General features: G+C 33.9%; 1 protein-coding gene across 1 annotated transcript in view; it reads left to right on the top strand.

The window, feature by feature from the left end:
* Kcnh7 (potassium voltage-gated channel subfamily H member 7) overlaps nt 1-18,096 on the top strand; it is a 570,771-nt gene that overhangs the window by 488,580 nt on the left and 64,095 nt on the right. The window contains exons 7-8 of the mRNA XM_008845762.1: nt 380-805; nt 12,750-13,149. Coding sequence (XP_008843984.1) covers nt 380-805; nt 12,750-13,149 — 826 coding nt within the window. The remainder of the gene's footprint in view (nt 1-379; nt 806-12,749; nt 13,150-18,096) is intronic.

Raw genomic sequence — 18,096 nt, 5'->3', positions numbered from 1 at the left:
TAAAGCCAAGCATTTCTTAAATTTGAAAACTGAATTATTAGTTTAATAAACTGATTTATAAATTTCTTAAAAAATTCATGTACTTTGTTTCCAAAAAAAAAAAAAATAACCATTCTCCAATATCTCAAGAATAATGTTCGTTAATTTTCAGTGAAAAATCACATTTTCCAAGAAATACTATTGGGGTTTTCTTAAACCAACTATACCACTGATTAAACATTTGTATGCATTTTTATAAGTATCTGTGTGGTTTTCATACATACTTCAAATTACATGAATCTTCTCTGACACAGCGGTTGTATGCCTTAGTATTTTTATAGGTCTGCCAGATTTTAAGTGACATTTTTATGTAGTGTGCGGTTTTCTTTCCAATACTTAGGTTCTTTCTTTGGGAGCTGACGTCCTACCAGAATATAAGCTGCAGACGCCGCGCATCAACAAGTTCACAATATTGCACTACAGCCCTTTCAAAGCAGTCTGGGATTGGCTCATTTTGCTATTGGTCATTTATACTGCTATATTCACACCCTACTCTGCAGCCTTTCTCCTCAATGACAGAGAAGAGCAGAAAAGACGAGAATGTGGCTATTCTTGTAGCCCTTTGAATGTGGTAGATTTGATTGTGGATATTATGTTCATTATAGACATTCTAATAAACTTCAGAACAACCTATGTAAATCAGAATGAAGAAGTGGTAAGTGATCCTGCTAAAATAGCAATACACTACTTCAAAGGCTGGTTCCTGATTGACATGGTTGCAGCCATCCCTTTTGACTTGCTGATTTTTGGATCAGGTTCTGATGAGGTAAGAGCTGTTTAAGAATATTATTTACTGTAAGACTGAAATTGTAAATGTAAATCTTTAACTGGTTGAAAAAATGGTTACTTTGCAAACTCCTCATATCTCACAAATGAAATTCATTTTCACCTGGAAATGTTGTGAAATAAAATGAAGCCTTTTTCCATTGCAAATAATTTAAAATACTTTTATATTTGCTGAGATACAAAACACTTTCCATCCTTTAAACAACAAATTAAATTTTGAAACAAGGGCTACATAAAATGCAGCATCTCCCTGGAGGGTAAAATCCTTCACATTAAATTCCTGGGTGTAATGCTATCAAACATTACAGATGCCTGTCTTTCCCAAGTCAATTATTGGACTTGGGGACAAGCAATGGACTTGTTTTTGTTCCGTCTATGCAAAAGAAGGTAACTAATGAATGTGTTTTCAAAACCCTTTCACTTGAATCACTCATTTTGGAAAATTTTATTGCATGTTCCTTATAGCTTACAAAGTTACAAACCTTGAGGAAGTGTGAGACATACATGTGCATTGAGAGAATGTTCATAATTGAAGGTCCATAAGTATAATCAAATCTTGAAAGGCACACGACCTGGTGTTGCACACCTATAATCCCAGCACTTGGTAGGCAGAGGCAGGCAGATCTGTGTGAGACTCAGGCAAACCCGGTCTTCCCAGGCGATTCTAGATTGTGTCAAATTGACAACTAACATTAGAAGAGCTGACTGAAAAAGATAAACTAAATGTGCTGAATTTTTAAAAATTCAGTGTCCTTCTCTTCCTAAGAACTTCTCAGCATCTTTAGTTTGGTTTGTTAATTTGTATTTTTCAAGAGCATAATCTCAACAGATGCTTACTCATAGCTACTAAAGGCTGCAGGACAAGATAATACTCCTTCACCAGGGGAATCAATAGGTTTAAAATTAAGTTTCTTTCTTGTACAGAAAGGACTGGACAAAATGTAGGTCAGTTAAGATCAAGACAGTAGAAAAAAACAAAGTCCCCAAACCATCCTTCATCTGTAAAAGAATGTAACAATATTACCTTCCCTATTATGTTGTTATTTAATTTGGGACCGTAATGAAATGACACATCAGAAACTCATCGTTAATATTTCTTTGAATTTCATACAGTGGAAGACTCATGTATTTATATCACAAAAGCTTTTCCTGGCAGACGGTAGATTCATTAACAGCAAATTAAACTTCAGATAAACAAATAGACAAACAGGAAAATAGAATATTAGGGGAAGTTGATGTATTATGATATTTAATCAATAGTGATCTAAATAATGAATATTTAGGTGTTCAATTTATAACCTCTAAGGTATAATTCGGTGCTAGATTATTTTAATTACTATGTATTCTAAAAATTATAAATTCCATTAAAATATGCAATTCAGATGATCAGTACTTCAACAGGACTCCTGTTGAATAATCTGAAGCAAAGAAGACTTAAGGAGTCACATCAAAAAGCCAAGTGCAGTAGATTAAAGTGCACACTTTTAATCCCAGCACTTGGGAGGCAGAGGCAGGCAGATCCTTGTGAAATTGAGGCCAGCCTGGTCTACATAGCAAGTTTCAGGACAGCTGGGGCTACAGGGAGACCCTGTCTCAAAAAACAAAACAAAACAAAAAAAAACAACAAAAACAACAGACAAAAACCCTAAAAACAGAGATTCATATCAGCTTATGGTGAAATAATCTAAGTAGAAAAATGTCCAGATCTCCTTTAACATGAAGAATCAATGGAAAGACAAAATTTGTATCAGAGAAAATCATGCCATTTCTCATTTCCCATGTGATTTCTTGATTCCCCTATGTTCCCAAAGCTACTTTTCCCTCCAGTTTACATTTTAGTGTGTGAAGGAATGTGGCTTTGGAGTCAGACAGAGTTGGACTTATGAAGTATTGTTTCTTTTCTGTAAAATAGTGAGCAGTAAACTTCTTTGACTTTAAAAAATAAACCAACATTATATAAAAACCACTAGCCCGGTCCTGGACGCTTGTTAGTCTCTTGTCATGGGGTCTTTTTCTCTTCTTTCTCATCTCTATTGGCTTTAAAGTTCTTGTTTCCTAAAGAAATAGAATAATTTAAAAACTTACATATAACTATATCCATGACCAAATGGATATAAATTTACTCATTTATTCAAAAAATGTCCACTTTCTATTGATGCACAGCAGTTTTCAGGTTAACTATATCTTAAAGAAATTCTGAAAACATCAGAGGCAAAAGAAAATGTACTGAACAGGAACACAGGACTATGTGATGTGGTAAAGTAGATGATAAACATCATAACAAGGTTGGGAAAGGGTATGGGAAGGGCTCATGGGAATCAGATATCAGATTAGAGCAAAGATACCTTTCATCTACAAAATCATACCAAGAGAAATGGTGGCCTTACACTGTTTCCTGGGTGTGGGAGAATAATCATGAAGATATTCCTTTTATATATAAATTATTTGCATAACTCTACCCAGACTGTTCAAAATACAATGAGGTAGCAATAAATTTTTCAAAAGTGTGCATTATGTAGAGGCTGGAGAGATGGTTCGGCAGTTAAGAGCACTGGCTGCTCTTGCAGAGGACCAAGATGGCAGCTAACAAGCATCTCTGAGTATAGTCCCTAACTCCAGTTCCAAGGGATCCAACTTTGTAGATGCACTTACATACATGCAAGCAATACACCCATATACATAAAATAAAAATAATAAATGGAATCATTTTTTAAAAAATGAACATCCTGTAATAAGCACACTACAAATTTTGTGTAGGGCAAAAAGAAAGGAATTGTTACCAGAGAAATAGAGATATTAAATTCAAAATAGACATACATGTGAAGTTTTATGAGGCCCAAGTAGGTGGATCTCTGTGAGTTCTAGATCAGCTAAAAATAAAAAAAAATTAAAAAAGAATAAATGGGAAGTCCTGAAAACATTAAGCTTAAGCTAAGGATACTGTAATGAAATATCTGACAAATGGTTCTCAAACTGGAATTTTATGGTGATGCCTTAGAGATTCCTAAATATCCCCAAACTTAGCAAAACAGGTTCTTAAGACACAGGGCACTTCATCTCCATTCTAAGACACAGAACAGGCTCTCTTCACTAAGATTGTTATCTGTTCTATTGATTATGGTTCTGTGTGAATATTTTAGAAGTTTAATTTGTCATTTGTAGAAAAGATTATGACAACTGCTTCCTTGAACAGATTCATTCATTGAATAAGTATCAATTGAGAATGTATGTAACCAAACCTGAGTTGATAGAAAATAATTAGACGAGCTACATTGTCTGGAAGCCTTCAGTAGAAGTCAGATAGGGTATTATGTAATAAGAATTTTTAAAGTCACATGTGCAAGGGAACATGAAAGCACAAAAGAGAGAGTTCCTGCGTAACAAGAGGAGTTTTCCAAGTAGAAAAAGGGAGGGATAACATTGTATTTACAGGAAAAGTCCCTTACAACCATAAAGGTTCCCAGATCCATCAGATTCAACAGGTACTTTAATATGAAATATTTTATACTGCTTCCTTTTTATTATTGTACGAAGGCCATAGGTAAAGTAATATAACAACTTTTTGCTCACCTAATTCTGTAAGTATAACATGTAATTGCTTACCCTTAATATAAAGGAGAAATAAAATAAAACTTGTTTATCATAAAATGATACTTAGCTTAATATGCATATATTTCAGGCACATGTACATTTAATAATATAGTGAAGTTATGTGTTTGGAATTATTTTTAATAAGTAAGCATTATTTGAATAATAAAGTCAATATTTACTTTATTTTTTGTTCTTTATTTTGCGCCTTATAAGAATTTTAAATGTCTATATATTTGTGAATATACATATAACTTTATAGCTATGTATGTATATTTACATACATATATTCATACATATAGACTTATATAATAACATAGTATACAAATGCCATAAGACCTGTTGCCACCAAAGATGTAATTTGTAAGAATTAATGATTCTTTCTGAAGGTTTGAATAAATAAGTCCACGATCTCAGTAGCCATATTCCTGGAAAAGTTAACAAATATCAAAATATGCAAAGTGAACTCTGCTTATATTTAAAAACAGCTTCAAGGCTAAGTGCTATACATTTGACTTATAACAATGCAAATGATCAGAGGGACACTGAAAAGTTATTTAGGAAAATGCAAAATTTTGTTGCTCTACCATGTATTATAGAACTTCTACCAACTTCATTCCAGTAAGGAAATTACAATATATTACTATATTTAACATAGTCCTGAAAATTACAATTAATCACAAAAGATTATTTCATTCAGTGTGGGGCCTAAAAAGGTAAATGATTATCATTCCAGTGTATTATATAAGGACATTAAGTAGCTTCCTCAGTCTTCCGTTATGAATTACCGCCATTCAGTGGTAATATGATGTCTTTCTCATTCAGCAAATATCTACTGAGTACTTTTCAAAGTGCCAGGCACTATCCTAGGTTTGGAGATTCAGAAGTAAATCAGAGACAAATCTCTGTTCTCCATGAACTTGCATTCTAGGATTGATGAAGCAGATGAGGCTGGAGAAGAGCAGAAGCAGGGTAAGCCACAAACTAACAAACGACTATAAAAGAGATCTCAGAAAAGAGTAAATGTTCAGATGACAGCAAAGCAGGTAAAGCAAAGTGCTGTGTGGTTGGCTAATATGGACTAGAAGATTAGGAGAGACTACTAAGAAAATGCCAGTGAGTTAAGACTTGTGCACAGGGTCTAACCATATGAGATTCCAGTACAGCACATTTCAGAGAAAATAAGACATTTGTAGCATCATCTCAACTGACTCACAACCTTGGCTTGTTAGAGCATCAGGAGAAAGTCAGTGTCAGCCAGGCAGAACCACTATGTGAGAAGAGCTACCAAGATACAGAGTCCTGAGATCTGTTTATTGTGGCTTCAGTGAGAATTTTATAATGTAATTGAATTTGATTGGCATTTTGAAAGATTGGGTAGACACTTTTCTGTGTGCTGTGACAGTGCAATTAGGAGCAAAGATCCAGATTAAATCCCAGGCTGTGATGCAGGATGGATGAGGAAAGAGCATGACCACATGGTGCAGTAAAGATATAGAAAAGTAGAAAATTGGGGGCACAATTTGGAGGTAATTTATCAGAAATTGTTGGTTGATTAAATACTCATGAAAGAATTAAAAAAAAACAGAAGTAAGTGTGATTCAAACAAAAATTGTAGTTTACTTACTGTTGAAGAATTTGAGTGGGAGTGGGTAGGAGAAGAGGATGCTTAATCAACTTTTATAGACTAATGCCTTATCCAGATGGTAAAAGCCATGTTTAGGGGTAGAAATCCCTGCTTGGGCTAGCTTAAGTTTGAGATTCTTATTAGTCATACAAGTATGCATGCCTGTTTTGACTGACTGTGTTTTCAAAGGACCCAAGTTCGTTTTTCACCATCCACAGGGCAGCTAGCAACTGTTCATAACTCCATTTCAGAGTATCTGACACCTTTTTCCGGCTTCCACAGGCATCCCATGCACATGGTGCACTTCAATGCAGGCAGACAGAATGCGCATACACGAAAATTAAAAATAAATTAAAAAATAAATGCATAAGTAACTAAATAAGCAAATGAATAAGTAAAAGCCTAAAGATTCATATTTGGTAAGGCCGAAAGAAAACTTTAAAATTCATGTTTTCTAAAATGTCAAGAATGATTCTACTATTTAAATATATAAGATGTGGTGGTCATATTTAGAATAATAACTTCCGGGGATAGGTTTTCATATACTCATGGATGAATATTTCTACAAAATAAATGTAAATATGATAAGTAAATTAAAGGAGAAATTATTTTCTACAATTTAAAATCTAGGAGCAATTTCTTAATGAATTATTCACATGTTTTCACCTTATACAGTAGCGTTTTCAAGTATATTAGAAAAATATGTTCCTCAATGTTAATTAAACATTACTGTTTTCTTTTACCTGAACGTTAAACAACTATAACACTTCAATTTCATTTTTAGGCAATTCTTTAAAAATATGATTTTGTAATCATATCATTTTATCTATAAAACATTACTTCTATAATAAGATAGCATGGCACATAGAGTTTCGCTACAGAAGACACAGTATAATTGCTCTTATTTTTCAAAATAACTGAATTTTACTATAAGTAAATGTGATTAGCCTATTAATAACTAGATTTCTATGCTATTGCAAACATGTTGAAGAAAATGAATATGGAGATTCCTGGGTTTGCCATGCTTTTCCTATCTTACTGATGCTGATATCATCTAGAAAGAGAAATGATTCTTTAATTTTTAATTTTTTGCTTCATCAAACATGACACTGCCTACAACAAACTGCCTCACTATAATTGGCACTAAGAAGTTGTGTCATTTAGCCTTTGTGTCCAGAAAGTCAACTTTGATTATCTGACTCAAATTTCCCCATGTTTACCTTATATGCAGAAAATATTAATTTCCAAGATATTAATAAATCTAAAGAACTCTGCTTAGTAACATAGATCATTGCTGCCCTCCTACCTTGGAAAATTAAGATCCTTCTCAATTATTTGCTTTGTTGACCTCTCCTTTCATGTTTTAGTTATTTTTCTTGAATTGTAAATGCAAGAAAGAAGGACTTTTTGAAACCCAAGTAATTACAGGGCTCTTTGCCAGAAATTTTCAGTAGAAAACGGGAATTATGTTCACATTAATGTTTTACTCATTAGACTGAGAGATGAATCGTGAAGTGAATGTGAAGGAAATCTTAGCAGCCGTCTATGCAGAAATTCTGCTCATCTCGTGAACTATTCTTTACACTTATTTTACCAGATGCTAATCTGTACAGTGAGATATATTCTATGTTCTACTTTAAAGACCAGTTTGAAAATATAAATATATATTTTCAATATGTAATAGTGATGTACTAATGCCAATAATAATATAGCCATTTCTCTCTCTTTAGTCTTTGACTTGTAGTTTACAGAAGTTTTCCTTGGTTTACACTGGAACTTTGATCATACCTCTCAAACTCCTTGGTAGGACAATTGGGAGATATAGGTTGCCCAGCTGAATAAATAATTTCACTCTAAATTGATCATTGGTACATCATTTACATATGATTACTACAAATGGATAGAATTGGCATAGGTGTGTTTATTTCTTGGGAAAAACTGGAATTCCTATTTAAAAGGTATAGGAATTATACTTTTTTATTTGATGTAGTATTTGTCTGTCAGGGTTTACAATCACTTATCAGTTGTCTGTGTTATTGCAGTGAAGTATAAAAGGACTTGATATTGTAGAACTATAGAATGTTAAGTATAAAATAAAATGTCTGTCAGTTGCTAAGTTTATTAATTATGGGAAGGGATTTCCTAATGAGGTTGTAAAATCTTTGAAATACATAATTTATAAGAATAATTGTGAAGTTTGCACAAATAAAGAAATGAGAAAATAGATAATTCCCCACGGTTTTATGCAAATTCAAGATAGAGGCCTTTGATGGTATTGATAAATATGTCTTCAGAAATGTTGACAAAGTATTAGAGAGCTGAAAGAAAGAACTGGAAACCAGTTTTGGTATTAGTGAATTTTGTAGTTTAAGTAATTCATCAAGTGGTGTGTAAGTATAAAGCTAAGTGGGAAAGAGCCAGAATGGTATTTAAAGTAAAAAATTAATGTGGAGTGAAATTTATTACTTGTAAAATGTTACTGTCTCTCCAGTTTTACTCATGTATTTCTGGACAAATAGGATAAAATGACATATTAAGCTAAAAGTTTTATCAATGACTGCTTGATTAGCCCATTCGATAAAACCAAAGAGAGCATGTCTATATCTTATCATTTATAAAAACTAATTGCTATTATTTATTTATATGCAAATATTTTGCTAGGTAAGACTCTATGATAAATCCCTTTGAGTGTAAGATTCTTAGAAATGCTCATAAAGATAAAGTAGAATTACTTTTATATTCTCAAACATATACTTTTCTCTTATTAGTAAGGATGTCTTGATTTAACTATAGCCAGATAATTCTTGAGTAGAGAGTTGTTTAATCCTTATGAGAAATTAACTTTAGTCCTTCACAAAAATTCCCGCTGGAATTGAAAGAGGATATTACCTAATTTATTATATAATGTTCAGCAAATAAAATTAATGTAGTCCTTTTTAGCCTGAGTTTAGGATATATTTCCACAAGTACACTTGCATGTTTAAGAAAGCCATATACTTAATGAGAAAACCCAACTTCCACCTCAACATAAGAAAGTATTTAGGACATTTAATAAGTAATGAATATGGATTTTTAATAAAACATTGAAATTGGGTGATATGCATTGCCCAAGAGATATAAATGATTGAATCTCTGGAAGAAATGAGTCTTTAAATAAAAAAGTACTAACAAATGTATTAAAATTTAAGCTTTGTGTGAGTAAATTTTCTTTACTATGACGGTCTCATAAAATTTGAAATGCCTCTCAATCATAATAAATGAGCATGTTGGGAGACTGTGCAGGTGCTATAAGAGTCATGACATTCTAGAACCCCTGATGTCTCCCTTACTGTATAGCTCATGGGTAAGACTGCTAAAGCACTTTACTTCAACCTACCCTGAGAATACTTCCTCACTTCTGTATCTAATCTGTTTGTATCTCTTTATGAAGGTAATCACAGTTTATAACCTCTTAAGCTTGTACTTTTAAGAATCTTTACCAAGAAATAGTTTCTTATTTTCAGTGCAAAGCAGAAAAATGACATCTGAGAGAAAAAATATATTGCTATTATCTTTAAATAGTTTTAAATGAGCTTATGGTTAGTTTCTTTTATTCTTAGTTTTCTTTTATTTATTTTTTTTTACAAAAAAATCAGGATCTAATAGTGCCCAACTAAAGAAGAGAAGAATGATAATTTCTTAGTCTATTCTCTCTGGAATTTGATGCAATCATTTATCTTCAACTCTAGAGTAAAACAACATGGCATTGTACACAATGGTCAATAAAGAAGACCCAAATGTGTTGGCAGAATTTGACAATAGGAATAAGGCAAAACATTAGTTCAGAGTAAGACTAGCTGATGCAGTTATGCTTGAGTACCTGTGACAGAACCTTGAGAATGACTGTTGAAGGCATAGTTTTCCCAACTGCTCTTTATGAAGAATGGAGAGTAACAGCTACATAGTCCCCTCTCCTCTCCACTCTGCTTCCTTTTCCCTCATTCCCACCCTTCCTTCTGCAGCCCCTTTCTCCTTCTCCTCCTCCTTTTTCTCTCATTATTTCTGTGATTACTGTGTATAAACAATGTCATGAGGTTGAAGCTTAGCCCACCGTACTTCTTAAGCTTATTTCCCCCAGAATAGATGTCACTTGTATGTTACTACATAAGTTATATTGATTTATATTGTTAAAGAACTTAGTATCCTATGAAGTTTATCTTCATGACTTAATACTAAGAGAAACTTCAGGGGGTTTGGAATGAAACTCCTCTTGCGGTGAGAGAGGAGTGGCATGAACTTTGCATTTCTTTATTTTCCTTGTCATCACATCAGTTTTACTCTACTATTAACAGCTTGTTTTGAAAATTTCCCATTTAGTGTGAAGACTTTCACTTCTTTTAGTCAATTACCTGGAGAACCTTCATTTTATTTCAATTATTTTGAGACATTTTATTCCAAAACCAAAAACAATTTGAGGATATGAACTATAATTTTTAAATATTTCTGATTTGGAGAATAAATAGGTTGCTGTATTAGAAAGATAACTAAATCCAAGAGTCTGAACTGTGCAGAAGTGGTGAGATACTGAACAAAGGTGATTCATGCTATGAGCCTGGGCGCGATGTATCTGCATGAAGTTCTTGTTTGTTCAAATACCCTAACGTTCTCTGAGACAGCTGCATGGGCAGTGTTTAAGATCTACACCTGATACTCTAGATGTCTGTGTAATGTATTTGGTGAGTGGAAGATCCACCAACCATTTTATAGCATAAAGTTTCTACTAATGGAAACAGAAACATAAGGGGATATTTAAATGGAAATGTGAAGAGCTACAATGTTTTGGTAATTCCCTGCAACCCTGTAAGGAAGACATTGTTATTCCCATTTAAATGGAAGAAATAAAGCTTGCAATTAAAAGGATACCTTGGACTAGAGAAATAACTCAGTGGTTTACAGAACTTACTGCTCTTCCAGAAGACCTGGATTGGGTTCCCAGCACAAACATGTCAGCTACCACTCATCCTCAGCTCCAGTTCCGGCGGATCGTAGGCCTTCTGGCTTCGGCAAGAACCAGGCACACATGCAGTCTACTTACGTACATACAAGCAAAAAACCTAGACACATAAAATAAAATATTAAAAAATAAAAGAAAAATTTATCTAAGGTGACATACCATGATACAAGCAGAATTCAGTCATAAATCTGTCTATTCCCAAGCTTTTGCAAATAGTGCCAAGTTAAAATATTGACAATACAAATAGAAAAGTTTGCTTTACTTCAGTAAACTGCCTACTGTTATCTTAAATTCTATTATTCATTGAGAGGAGACATGCCTTTAAAAACTATTTTTATATTGCATTCTAAAAAATAATAACAGCTTTGGAAACAGAAGACACTCACCTCTCTACACAACCAAAGTGAACCAAACTATATTCTATTTATGATTATGTCCATCCAAGCTATGCAAACTCCTCTGACTTTTGGAGGGTGCAAATATTACAGAAAATAATTCAGAGGAGAATGAAGGAGCGTCCTTTACTGGAGACTACTAGAGCACAATAAAGGATAAAAACAGAATATCTACTATAATGTTTAATGAAAAGTTTTTCTGAATATTTAGTGATCTTTTCTCATTAAGTTAATATTAATATGTATGGAATTATAGTTGCTCCATATTCTGGTTCTTCAATCAGGATACAAGCAGTCTTAACACAGTTGGGCGTACTTGGTAAAATAAATACCACAGTGAGCAGATATAATGACTCAATAATTGATTGGTAAATACCATGTAACTATGGAATAATTATATGCCCTGTGAATTATATAGTACTTATAGTTGACATTATTTAGGAAACCTAAGAGATGAACTTGTAATTTGTACTTGTCAGATTCAAGTCCAAACAACCAGTTAAGTATCCTATTATTATATAAAAGTATCCTATGATTAGATACCTGGTCAGCAATAATCAGAAATTAGTTACACATATCATGTTTTAAAGTAAAATGCAATCATGATATTATCAGGATACCAAGAAAACTTTATGAATTTAAGTAAATAAAATTCATTATAATACATAGTCTAATTCATTCATGCAATTATCCAATAAGGGTCTCCACAACTACAGGAAGGAGCTTGACTCTCTTCTCATTATTCAAGTGTTTTTCAACTTCAATGTCAATTGTTCAGCAAGGCTTTTCTTGGTCTTCCTTTCTTATAACCCCTACCATAAGCTGTATCACCAAATACCTTTACCAAGCTTAACTGTTTAATATCATGAATGTACTTCTCTCTCCTCAGTAGATAGCAGACCTTTTTTCTCTTTGTTGGAGGAGATAATTTGACCATAAATAATTGTCTGTCTGTGTTAGAAATGGCATATTTCTGTTCTACACTGTAATCCTAGCATGTGATACTTGGTAGGGGTGCAGTCAATATTGGTTGGTGAAGGAATAAGTTAATGTGTATCCAACATGTGACAGTCACTTGCTTAGATCTTAACATGGCAGATTCTTGATCTATGAGTCTTGCATGCCAAGAAACTGAATTAATGTGCCATATATTTTTTAAAATGGTTTTAAAACTCTTTGGAAAAAGAACTAATCTTAATACTTAATTCACACATGCAGCTGTTCTCATTTGCTCCCATTTTTGGTTAGCAATTCTGCCTTACATGAATAGACTTCAAAATGCTTGCTAACTGTTTCTGATTATACACATTTATTTCCACAGACAACAACATTAATTGGTCTTTTGAAGACTGCCCGACTCCTTCGTCTTGTGCGAGTGGCCAGGAAATTGGATCGCTACTCAGAATATGGGGCCGCTGTTCTAATGCTATTAATGTGCATATTTGCTCTGATTGCACACTGGCTGGCTTGCATTTGGTATGCAATTGGGAATGTAGAAAGACCATATCTGACTGACAAAATTGGATGGTTGGATTCCTTAGGACAACAAATTGGGAAACGTTACAATGACAGTGACTCAAGCTCTGGACCGTCCATTAAAGACAAATACGTCACAGCACTTTATTTTACCTTCAGCAGTTTAACCAGTGTAGGATTTGGAAATGTGTCTCCTAACACCAATTCAGAGAAAATCTTTTCAATTTGTGTCATGTTGATTGGCTGTAAGTAGCTTTTCCTTTTGTTATTTGTTAGGATAAAGTAATAGCACAAAATTGATATCTATAGAACATAAAGAGTAAAGCAAGGTTATAGAAAATTGTGGATGTAACGGGATTACATATATGCATACTCTATTCTATCAAATATGATTTATCTCAGTGAATATACAAAAATACCTTTTTACATTCTTATCTTCCTGTGAACTAGTTCTAATGCCATGTAATATAAATTCACCTCTTGGTTTCTCCAGGGGATTAGTTCCAGATCATTCCAACAATACTTGAACCTGAAGACCTTCAGCCTTTAATGTGTAATGCCATCACATAAATCTATAATAACATACATCCTCACATGTGCATTGAATCATTTCTAGATTACTTACAATTTCTAACATAATGTACATGCTACATAAGTCCCTAAGAAAAGAATGAGGGAAAAGTTTGCATATGTGCAATATAAGCATAATCCTTTAAAAATATTTTTAATCCATTGTCAACTGATGCCTCCGATGCAAATAACAGAAGTCACCATTCTCTATATTCAATACACATTTTAGACCTCAGGAAATCATAGAAACAAAATTGGAGTGATATGGGTCTTCAAACTCAAGAACTGAAACTTAACAATTCACTCATTACTATATAAAAGGTGCTTTTAATTTATTACTAATAGTTATTTTCTATTATACACGAAGGTCAAGTTAGGATGGAAAATAGATAGACTAGAATTCTAGACCTAGGTGCAGATAGAGTCATGAATTCCTCTCTCTTTTTTCACCTTTCTCTCTCTCTCTCTCTCTCATACACACACATACTAAAATTCTAATCTTTCATAGATGTATATATACACACCATAAATACACCTGTATCTTCTCCAAATTATTGACTTAAAATCATTTTTTTTTCTTTGACATCATTCGAAGACCTAAATGAGTGATCATTACCCTATAGTGGGTTTATATGAGTACCATAATTAATTACATAAACCCTTTGAAATACATTTTTGTGTTACAGTGAAGTTGACTTAATATTTAACTTTTAAAAGTTATTCTGTGAACCTACTAGGGTATCCTGTATGACACCAGGAAGCAACTGGCAGAAACACGGTTGAGTTTTACAACTAAAAAGTATCATTGTTCTTGAATTGTACACTAAGTTGAAGGCATATCCTGATAATTGATTTTTATATCTTAACATACTGATTATTGAAATATGGTTAGATTAATCCTATTTATGAAAGCTAAATAAATTCTCACAGTAATTGTTTACCCCCTATAAAATATATTTTTCATATATTTTAATTTTTTTATTTCAATGACAGCTGCATGAGAAGATACAAATTTTAAACATTTAAAGTATTATACCAATTCAATCCAAGTCTTGGCTGCAAACACAGAAGTAACATTATTTTGAGAAGGAAACAGAACTGCAGCTTATTTAAAAATAGAAATATACATCCCAGACAGTTTGAATCTGTAACTACAACTAACAGGGTGACTGGGGAGATGGTGCAGTCAGTAAAGTGTTTGCCATGTAAACGTGGTGACCTAAGTTCAGGTCCCAAGCACCCATGTAAAAGCCAGAAACAGTGTTGTACACTGTAGTTCCAGCACTGAGGAGGCAGAGATGGAAGGATCCCTGGGACTTGCTGACCAGCCAACTGATTTGGTAAGCTAGCGAGAGACACTTTCTTAAAAAATATGATGGATTGGTCAGTGAGGCAGCTCATCAAGTAAAGATGCCTGCCACCAATCCTGATAACCTGAGTTCAATTTCTAGGCACTACGTGGTGGAAAGATACAACTGATTCTCACAGGTTATCCTCCAATCTCTGGCCTCTACATGTGTGTGCGCATGCACACACACACATACACAAACACACATACACACACACAGACAAAAATCAAGTTGAAAATTTAAACTACCAGAATATGTACCAGAGTGGCTAAAGACTTTAGTAGCATAGGCTGCAAACAAGGACAAGAAAAATATTTGTTCTTTATTGAATATTTTTATGTAAAGTGTGTATCTAATTTTTAAGAAAAGAGAATCATATTTAAAAGAGAATAAATAAAGGAAGTCATAAAATTATTGCCATTTATTCTGTTTACCACTTAGTAACCATAAACTGTGAGAATTTGCTAAAATACATAGTGATATTTACTATGGGAATAATTTTACTGTAAAACATGCCCATCCTTTACGTAGCTACACACAATATCTAACCCTTAGTCAAAAACTACTGACAGTTCCTTGATGCCTGTTCCTTCATTTCTTTTTTCCTTCCTTCCTTCCTTCCTTCCTTCCTTCCTTCCTTCCTTCCTTCTTTCCTCTTCTTTTTTACTTTTTTCTCCTTACCTCCCTCTTCTTTCCCTCCTTCCTTCCTTTGTTCTTCTCTAACTTATTTCTTTTCATTCTTCTTATCAGTATAGCACTGAGTTATTTTCATTGATCCTCTAAAGAAAATCTGTGTTTTCCATAGATAAGTTTGATGTTCATTGTGTATGGCAAAAATAAACACATTCCACATACATAATGTATTTGAATAAAAGAATTAAGTTTATAGACCTTGCTCAAAATGAGATTGTGCAAAGCTTAAGTATACAAAAAGGCCTAGGCATTTATGGAGAGTTTTCTCATAACCATTAATAAAGTTAAAGTTAAGATTAAGACTAAAAACACAATAATAAAATGTTAATTGTGAGATTTACTTAGCCATTAAGCATAATAGCATAGTTATGTCTGATATTTCCTGCTAGATCTAATTATTAGGAGAGTTTGGGGGTTTGTTGTTTGGTAAATTTATACACTAAACAAGACGTCTCAGACCTAGAAGGGGGCCTGGTTTCAGTGTAAAATTAAGAAGCAATAACCAAATTTTAATATAACATAGCACCTGTGTGTTCATTATAAGACTGATCAGGTTGAAATTTTATCATTTTTGGCTTCTATAAATTTCACATTTATTCTTTAAAAAAGTATTAAAACAATCTAGAAAACAGCCCTCATTAATGCATATCATGCAATAAAAAATAAAGATAAAAATTCAAAAATTATCATCTAAAGTGGGACAGACCAGTGCATATCCACTTCCTATACTTTGGAGTGAGGACAAGAGGAACAAGAGTTTGATACCAACATAGGCTGCATAGTGAAACCCTTTCAATCAATCAATAAAATTCCTCTTAACTGAAAGCAAATAACTGAAATGTCTATGGACAATTTTAAAAGCTGCCAATTAAACCGAATTGATGATTGAGTATATAGAATAGTGATTGGAAAATTCATTTTAAAAGTGTGCATAGGACCAGGCATGGTGGCACATGCCTTTAATCCTAGGACTCAGGAGGCAGAGGCAGGTGAATCTCAGAGATAGAGAGACTAGCCTGGTCTACATATTGAGTATCTGGTCACCTAGGGCTACAGGGAGAGACACTCTTTCAAAGAAATAAAAAGAAAAAGAAAAAAAAGTATGTGAAATTCAAAATGAAATACAAAAGAAAATTTATGTAATCACTAAATAAATGTGAATATGTGTATGCTGGTATGCTCATGCATTATATCTATGTTTTCTAATTTATAGCATAATTTTAAACTCTTATTCAAGTATCAGAAATATAATGTATGCATTTAATTTTTAAAAAAACATATAAACTAGTAGATTAACAGTCATTGTCCACCAACTCTGACTTGCTTGACAACCTGGGAGAATTTCTTGGTTTTACTCAAAGAATGAAACAATCACTGGAGGTGTACTTCTGTCTTTGATGGAGTGACGGAACCTGGATCTTCTGTTAGAGAAACGGACAACTAAATAAGATGTACAAAGTCATTGTTTTCAGACACTGAGAAACAAGCATAGAATTATGATCTCTGAGAGAGAAAACAACAAACAAGACGGCCCCATGTTAATCTTGGATTCCAACCTGGAGATACCTTCTGAGCATGAGCAGTAACGGGGAATCACCCTAAGCTCAGCAGCAGCCTCACGCAGCCAAGGAAGTATCCATAGGTCATTAAGGCTAAGATATTGGGATCCATAATACAGCAAATCAAAGAAGAGCAAGCTATCTTGAAAATAAGGCTCAGAGGGGTTGGGGAAGATGGCCCAACAGTTAAGAGAGCTTATTGCTCTTGCAGAGGACCTGGGTTCCGTTTCCAGCACCCCTGGAAGCTCACAACTGCCTGTACTCCAGTTCCAGGGCATCCTACCCCTCTTCTGGATTCCAAATCTGCATGCATGTGATGCGTATAAACTCAAGGAGGCACACGTCTGTGAGGAGAATGAGAGTGGGGTGGTGAAAACAAGAAGGGGACAGTGTTGGGGAAGGACAGGAAAAGACTGATCATCGGGTACTGAGTTAGTAAGAAGAAATTCTGGTATACTGTCACATAGTAGGATGGCTGTAGGTAGTAAAGGATTTTTAGTCATTTTGCCACAAATTATAAATGTTTGAGGAGATAGATAACATTGCACAATATATACATTATCAAAAATCACATGATACTCCAGAAATATGTAGTTTGTGTTTCTATATCTCACTCAAAAATATATTCAAATTAAATTTTACAGAAGAGTCTAGGCCTAAGGAAATGGCTCAGTGGGTAAAGTGCTTGCTAAGCAAGCATAGGGACCTGAGTTTGGCTCACCAATAACAGTATTAAAGAGTCAGGCATGATGGCAAGTATTACTAACAGCATTGGGAGCAGAGTCAAGAGGATGCCTGGAGCTTGTTGGCCAGGCGCAGAGAAGTGACTGAGAAAGATAACTCCGTCTCAGATGTTGATCTTTGGCTTCACACAGTCCTACATGGGCAAGGGCACCGCCCCCCCAACACATGCACACACTTACATATACCACACACAAACACACACACAGATAAAGCAAAAGCACACTTACATATACCACACACACACACACACACACACACACACACACACACACACGGA

The sequence above is a fragment of the Nannospalax galili genome, unplaced genomic scaffold, assembly GCF_000622305.1.
Source record: "Nannospalax galili isolate Female #2095 unplaced genomic scaffold, S.galili_v1.0 scaffold540, whole genome shotgun sequence".
Classification (NCBI taxonomy): domain Eukaryota; kingdom Metazoa; phylum Chordata; class Mammalia; order Rodentia; family Spalacidae; genus Nannospalax; species Nannospalax galili.
Note: the sequence above shows the minus strand (reverse complement) of the source record. Positions and strands in the feature narration are given on the sequence as shown.